Source organism: Choloepus didactylus, chromosome Y, assembly GCF_015220235.1.
Source record: "Choloepus didactylus isolate mChoDid1 chromosome Y, mChoDid1.pri, whole genome shotgun sequence".
NCBI classification, from domain to species: Eukaryota; Metazoa; Chordata; class Mammalia; order Pilosa; family Megalonychidae; genus Choloepus; species Choloepus didactylus.
The window spans coordinates 8,905,184-8,913,242 of NC_051335.1; the positions used below are offsets into that span (position 1 = coordinate 8,905,184).

At 53.7% G+C, this 8,059-nt stretch overlaps 1 protein-coding gene across 1 annotated transcript; it reads left to right on the plus strand.

The window, feature by feature from the left end:
- The first annotated feature begins 410 nt into the window (after nucleotides 1-410).
- SOX3 (SRY-box transcription factor 3) lies at nucleotides 411-1,977 on the plus strand. Its single transcript, XM_037822883.1, is given in 2 exon segments — nucleotides 411-1,335; nucleotides 1,423-1,977. Coding segments are annotated over 2 exon segments (1,002 nt in total). The 5' UTR covers nucleotides 411-577; the 3' UTR covers nucleotides 1,667-1,977.
- Nucleotides 1,978-8,059: the final 6,082 nt, after the last annotated feature.

The window sequence follows — 8,059 nt, forward strand, 5'->3', positions numbered from 1 at the left end:
CCCCCTCCCCTGCAAGCGTCACCTCCTCCGGTTTTGTTCTTTCAAACTGAGACCCTAATTGGTGGTCCCTGAGCGAGTCTCCGGGACTCCCACCTCCTGAATAACTCTCATCACGTCACTGGGCCCAAAAGGGGCGTGGGGGTGAACGAAAGGGCTCCCCAAACTTTTTTTTTCCAAGCGGGGCGGGTCAGGGGCTACATAGTGATTGGCCAGGGCGCGTCACTACGAATCTGTCAATCACCGGGTCCTCCCCCCGCCACCCAAGACTAGGAAGCGGACTCAGCCCCGCTCCGGGGGTGGTCAGAGCAGGTATATAAGGGACCCCGCCAGCGACGGGTAGCCAAGCAGCGGATGCGACCGGCTCCAGGAGGACGCATCAGGTGCAAGTAGCGTGCAGTGACCTGCTGCCTTGTCAGGAAACACTTCCGTGAACCTGCCCTTCCCGCTCGACCCGCTGGCCTGCCGGCCCCCAAGCGCCTCTCCAACGGAGTCTCCCAGCCTCTTCACCGTGGCTGCCCCCACCCCAGGAGCGCCTTCTCCTCCCGCCACGCTGGCGCACCTTCTTCCAGCCAGGGCCATGTACAGCCTGTTGGAGACTGAACTCAAGAATCCGGTGGAGCCTGCCACCCCGGCGGCGGGCGCAGGCGGCTCGGCAGCTCCGGGCGGCGCTGGCAAGAGTGGCGCGAACGCAGGCAGCGGCAGCGGCGGTGGAGCGAGCGGCGGTGGCGGCGGCAGCGACCAGGATCTAGTGAAACGGCCCATGAACGCCTTCATGGTGTGGTCCCGCGGGCAGTGGCGCAAGACGGCCCTGGAGAACCCCAAGATGCACAACTCCGAGATCAGCAAGCGCTTGGGCGCCGACTGGAAACTGCTAACTGACGCCGAGATGCGGCCGTACATCGACGAGGCCAAGAGGCCGCGCGCCGTGCACATGAAGGAGTACCCGGACTACAAGTACCGGCCCCGCCGCAAGACCAAGACGCTGCTCAAGAAGGACAAGTACTCGCTGCCCGGGGGCCTGCTACCCCCCGGCGCTGCTGCCGCTGCCGCCGCCGCCGCCGCCGCCAGCAGCCCAGTGGGCGTGGGCCAGCGCCTGGATACGTACGCGCACGTGAACGCTTGGGCCAACGGCGCGTAGTCGCTGGTGCAAGAGCCGCTGGGCTATGCGCAGCCCCCGGGCATGAGTAGCCTGCCGCCGCCGCCGCCCGCGCTACCGCAGATGCACAGCTACGACATGACCAGTCTGCAGTACAGCCCCATGATGCCACCCGGCGCCCAGAGCTATATGAACGCCGCCGCCACGGCCGCCGCCGCCTCGGGCTACGGGGGCATGGCGTCCTCGGCCGCCGCTGCCGCCGCTTACGGGCAGCAGCCTGCCACTGCCACCGTCGCGGCCGCCGCTGCCGCGGCCGCCGCCATGAGTCTGGGCCCCATGGGCTTGGTGGTCAAGTCGGAGCCCAGCTCGCCGCCGCCCGCCATGGCGTCGCACTCGCAGCGCGCGTGCCTGGGCGATCTGCGCTACATGATCAGCATGTACCTGCCACCCTGTGGGGACGCGGCCGACGCCGCCTCGCCACTGCCCGGCGGCCGCCTGCACGGCGTGCACCAGCACTACCAGAGCGCGGGGACTGCCGTCAACGGTATAGTGCCGCTGACCTACATCTGAGCGCCGGGCCGCGCACTGCGCCTCCGCGCCCCCACCCCGCACCGCACCGCACCCCCGAGCTGGGACGCCTTGTGTTTAGCTTCATTTGCCTGGGACTGTTGCCTTGTTCCGAGAGCGGGGAGGGCCGAAAGTTTTGGCTGTAGCTGTCGAGGTTTGGGATGGAAGCATAAAAGAAGTCAGGAGCTACGGAAATGGAACTTTCTCGAGCGGGCCTGCCCCTCCCTCCCCCGTTTTGTAGGCTGGGAATCGCTGTGCTGTTTGCAAAGAAAAAGCAAACTCCCTCCTCCTCCTTTTCTTCCTCCTCCTCCTCCTCCTCCTCCTGGGTTCCAGGAGTTTTCTGTTGCATTTGAAAATGTCGTCTCGTTAGCTTGCTGTTAGCCTAGGAAAGAGTGAAGGGGAAAAAGTAAGTGAGGAGCCGCGGCGCGGGCCACTGTTAATTTATAGCCAGGAGTGCTTGTTGTCTCCCGCCTCGCCGCCCCTGGCCGCGGGACAGCTTCTGTCCAGTTCGCATTTAGGCTGTTGAGTTGGTGATTTCTGCCATGATTTGCTGTTTTGTCGCGCAAGAAGCAAAATTGTGTTTGGATTTCGTTTGGGCGGTGGGGAGGGGGCTGTTTTGTGTCAGGTTTATAAAGATTTTACTCTTACTTCCCAAATGAAGAGATCAATAAATTTTATAACCAACCTGGATTCCTGATAATTTGGGGGTCCCGGAACTAGGTTGAGGGTTGGGGAGGGGGCCAACAATTCGGTTCGACAACAAGGGTCCCGTCCTGGGAATGCGGAGGGGCCTGCGGAGGGTTGGGGAAGGCGAGCCCTGTCTGGATTGTTTTTTAATTTCTATTGGTGATCGCATACGCTTAAGGTCCCACTGTGAAAACTGAAAACTCGGAGGAGAAAGTGGTTTGTCTCCCGGCGCGTCTCCTGGGAGCCGGCACACACTCGCTGAGGCGGTGGCAGCCACGCGGGAAGGGAAGGGGAACGGCAGCGGCCGGGGAAACGGGCCCCATAGCGGCCGCGCACTTGATGGCTGCGGGCATCCCCTCAAGGAAAGTCTGCTGCAGCGGCAACGCGGGATGCGGTGGGACGCCAGCGGCAGCAGAAACCCACCAAATATCGGCCGCGCACTTGTTGCTTGCGGCAGGCGTCCCGTTAGGGACTGTGTACCTTCTGGGACAGCCAGGCGGGATGGGGAGGGGCGCCGGCGGCCGCGGAAACTGGCCAAAAGAGGGGCACCTCTACCTTTGGGCACTGGGGCGGGAAGACATTTGAGCCGGGCTGGAATATTTACAAAACTCCAGCCCTTTGGGAAAACCTCAATTCTCTTATTTAAAAGAAAAAAATGGTGGCGGGAATGCCTGGCAGGAAGTAAATTCCCTTTCAAGCGTGGTGGCTGAAGTGTCAGAGCTAGCATTCAACCCTGGAGGTTTTGGTTGAAAAAATACACCGCGGCTTTTAAACGATCTCCCCAACTCCTCCGATGTTTTTGTTTTGTTTTGTTGTCACTTGTCAACCCAAAGCATTTATTTCTTGTTTTCTAGAAGTTATTCCCTCTCATCCGGAGCCCGGAGCCCGTCCTCTGCTCCTTTTGTCTGCCCCACTTTCCCCCAACCCCTGACCCTTTCCTCCGTGCCCCACGAAGGGTACTCCGTTTCGCGCCCAGTTACACGGCCCCTGCGTATCTGTTTGGGCAGAAAACAAATAGGACGAGTGATTTTTTACCCCCTCCTCAGCAGTTTGAGGTGATTGCCTTAATCCCTTTAATCCTGTTACCTCGCTATCCCAGAATAACTAAACTCCGGCCTTTCCAATAAGCCTGGCCTGGTGCAGTGTTTTTATCCTCATCCAGTCCTAACCGCAGGTTCCTTTGCTTGAGGTCGGCCGTGAGCCAGGGCTACAGATTCTCCCCTAAATTGCTCCGAATTCCACATTTCCAGCCAGCTTTCTTTGTGCGGGTCGCCCATTCACCTGCAGGCTGGGGCGGGCCCCCGGGGCGGGGCGGGGGCTTTCTGCGGCTTCGGAGGTCGTGGCCACTTTTTACACATCACTGCGGATGCTGCAGGATCAACCCACCCGCCTCCCGGAGAAAGGCCGGGTCTCCCTGGGAAGGCAGCGCCACCACCCCCTCGGCACCCTCGCCCCAACTATGCAGCCTGTGGGGAGGGGATGGTTTACAGACCCCGGCGCATTGCTTCTTGGTGGTGGTGGGGGCGGGGTGCTGCTCCTGCTCTGGGGCCTGCTGTGCCCGGAGGGCTCGGGGAGACATCCGCACCCCACCCTCCTTTCCCCATCCCGGGGCCACGGGCCTGCCCCATCCCTCCGGCTGGTCGGAGCTTCAACTCTTACTGCTGTGACTAGAGCAAAACCAATAGGCTGCCAAGCCCGTGAGCCCCCACCCCCGGGTGTCCCAAAGTCCCAGGGGTTGGAGGAAACTGTTGTCATATCCACCCCCCAGCCCCCACCCCCATACATATTTTTCAGTGTTTGGGCTTCAATAAATAAAATACCTGTCCCTGGGTTACTCTGGGTTTCCAGTTGCTAGCAACTGTGGTTTCAAGTTTGGTCTCAAATGAGTCCAGGCAAGCGCTATAGCTCCACTGGGGGGTGGGGGGTGGGAGGCAGTGTGCAAACTGGGGAATAAACTCTGGCATGCTTTCCTCCATTGTGATGCTGCCTTCTTAGAAGTGCCAGGGTCACCTTTTGAGCCTGTCTCACATACTGCTAACTCTCTCTCTAAACGTCTATGGCTTTGTGCTCCCCTTTGTCTGATTTTCAAATTGCGTTTAAGAGAGATGATTTAATCAATCAGCACAGTGGGAGGATTTAAACTTCTTTTTGGGTTTGTTTTTTGTTGTTGTTGTTTTAACTTTAATAATAGGGAAGAGAGCTGAACTGAAGTGCAATGAAACTTTGAGCCTCTAGGCTCTAGGCCAGTTTTCCAACTGGAGACACCACACCACACACACACACACACACACACACACACACACACACACACACACACACACACACACACACACACACACACACACACACACACACACACACACACCTACCAGGACAACTGCATATTAATCTGTTTTATAGATTGGGCCTCTGGTAAGCTTTAATTCAGCTTAACAACAATAACAAAATCCGGTCAAACCTCAACTCTTCCTGCCTCCTCTTGCTTGTTTTACATATGAGGAAACCTGCCCTTACTGGGGAAATGAGGGAACTCTGACTTGCTTGGCTAGTTCTCCAGTGGCAGAGTAAACGGGACTTCTAGGCCTGGGAGTGCTCTCTGTGCTCCATGGCAAAAAGAAGAGAGAAACCAGTGAAATCCCAGCCCAAGCGGCCTCAAAACCCACAATCCAGCTGAGTGTCTAGAGAAAAGAAGCAACTCCTGATACAGAGGCACCAAGAAGGCACTGCTTGGCAAATGTTATATGCTGTGGGAAGGACTGGGTCCCCACAGAGGGGAAAACACCAGCACATCTTTTAGCTTCCCCAGACTGGAGCAGAGATTTGCTTTCCTGTTTTCTCTGTCTATACAACTTCCCTCATTGATAGGGCTTCTAGAAATTTTTGTGTGTGGTGGTGGTGGTGGTGATGGTGGGGTCCATTTGAAATGCAGGCAAAGAGATCCACAGCCCTCCTCATAATGGAATAAAGTACCAACAACCCAATGTCCAACAAATGGGAAACGGTTGAGTAAAATATGTTCAGGAAAGACTACTTTACAGATAATGAAATTAAGTTTAGGGATAACTTTTAATGACACAGGGAAAAGGCTTAAAGCACACGGTGAAAAGTGCGCTACACAGAGCTATATTCAGTATGTATGATTGGCTATTTTAAAATAAATATATATGGCTGGAAAATATGCAAAAAAAAAAAAAAAAAACCACGCAGGACGATATTACCAGGTTATGCATCCTTCTAGTCTTCCGTCCTTTCCTCTTTCCTTTAATAGGATTCTATTCCTGCTATCACCAGAAAAGGCAGATTTAAAATAGATTCCTTCCCTATCAGGGATACAGGAATGTATCTCTTTGTGAAGGAGGAGAGTTCAAGCCTTTCCTTCAGTTGTTTTGGGGGCGAGGAGGGGGCAGGGAGCTCCCAGAGCAGTAATCCTCTAGCTTTTCTCCTGGTTGGGGCCTGCAGTTAATACAAGTGGGACGAATACACCAGACCAACCCCCTGGCACGTCCCCTCCTCAGTAAGCAGGAGCGGGATCAGATTAGCCAGCAGCTCCATCATTCTTCAGAGCCACTCACTGGAGAAAAAGACCTCCTTGGGAGCCAAGCTGAACAGCCTGGACCACGGGGAGCAGAGGCCACTGAGGAGCTAGAAGGAGGCACAGAAAAGCAGGGGCTTGAGCAATCCTCACTGCCTGTCCTCGTGGGAGGGGGCGGAGAGCAAGCCCAAGCCCACCAGCTCAAGGGAACACATTATGCTATGTCCCTCTCCCCCATCACCACTATTGCTGCCCAGACCACTGTCATTTCTTGCTGGACCACTCTCCCCTGTTTCCCCTACTTCTACTCTGTCCCTCACCAATCCATCCTCCCCAGAGCGTTCACTTCACTTTTTAAATACAAATCCCATGAGAGCCACTTCCCTGCTTCTTACCTTCAAGTGGCTTCCTATTGTCAGCTCTTCGAAAAATATCCCAACTCCTCTAAAGCTTTGCCTGACTGGGCTCCTGCCCATCTCTCCAGGATCAACTTCTTAGACCTCTCCCTCCTTTGGCCCCAGCCAGGATTCCTTTGAGAAATGTTTGTTGAATGAATAAATCTTGGTCCCTGAGAGTCTCATATTTAAATATACTAAGGTTTATTTAAGAAGTTCGGTAATTGTCTCAAGTAATGTTTATTACACAGAGTATGTGTGTGATTTTTCTTCTGGGGGATTTCTTGAAATCTATGCACCAAGTAAAGATATCCTGGCAATTAATAAATCTACTAGTCAAATACAAAGGGAACTCGGGGCTGTTCCCTTTGCCTGTGAGTGCTCCCTTTAAATAGCCCAGTATCCTCCAGCAGATCACAGTTCAAGTATCACTTCCTTTGGGAAGCCTTCCGTGATGGCCTCTGTCAGAATAGGACACATCTCACCTCAGCACTGATCCCAGTGGTCATTTGACGTTTATTTGTGTGATTCTGACTACTATCTCCCCCCGCCCCATACACACACTCCATAAGTTCCATGAGGGCAAAGGATATGTCTCATTTGTTCGCCAATGCCAAGCACAACACCTAGCCCATAGCAGCTCTCAAAAATGTGTGACATGTTTATTCAATGTTGGGAATGGGGGTCCCGGGACATATTGTGTAATTAGGGCACAGGGAAATCTACCTTTGAGCAAGGATACAAGGAAAGGCTTACTCTCCACTACTGGCCCCTGCCCCCACAAGGCCAATGGGATCAGTGTAAGCCTTGAAAATCAAGACCGAATTTACAACCTCAGCTCCATCCTCACCAGCTGTGGGCTCTTGAGGACATCTCTTACTCTGAGCCTCAATTTCTCCAGATGTCAAGTGAGAACGTCTTTGTGGCTTGTTATGAGGATTCAATGAAATGATGCTTTGAGAGGTGAGCAGAGTCACTCTGCAGTATGTCTTAGGTATCATTATCTTTTTTAGCAGTCTATGTTGACCTTTTGGGAGGAGCTAGTGCTCTCTGGTCAGATTCTGCCTTTCCCATCATCAAGAGTGATGTTTCCCATTGCTGAGACCAGTCTTTCAACAGAAAGAAGGCAAAATAACATCTCACCATGAGTGCCTAAGAGCCTCCTCCTGAATGCCTCTTTGTTGCTCAGATGTGGCCCTCTCTCTCTAGCTAAGCCACCTTGAAAGGTGAAATCACTGCCTTCCCCCCTACGTGGGATCAGACACCCAGGGGAGTGAATCTCCCTGGCAACATGGAATATGACTCCCAGGGAGGAATACAGACCTGGCATCTTGGGATGGAGAACATCTTCTTGACCAAAAGGGGGATGTGAAAGGAAATGGCAGGGAGATTCCAAAAGGAGCTGAGAGGTCACTCTGGTGGGCACTCTTACACACAATATAGACAACCCTTTTTAGGTTCTAATGAATTGGAATAGCTAGCAGTAAATACCTGAAGCTATCAAACTACAACCCAGAACCCTTGAATCTTGAAGATGTTTGTATAGCAATGCAGCTTACAAGGGGTGACAGTGTGATTGTGAAAGCCATGTGGATCACACTCCCCTTTGTCCAGTGTATGGATGGATGAGTAGAAAAATAGGGGAAGGAAACAAACAGACAAAGGTACCCAGTGTTCTTTTTTACTTGAATTGTTCTTTTTCACTTTAATTTTTATTATAATTTGTGTGTGTGTGGTAATGAAAATATCAAAAATTGATTTTGGTGATGAATGCACAACTAC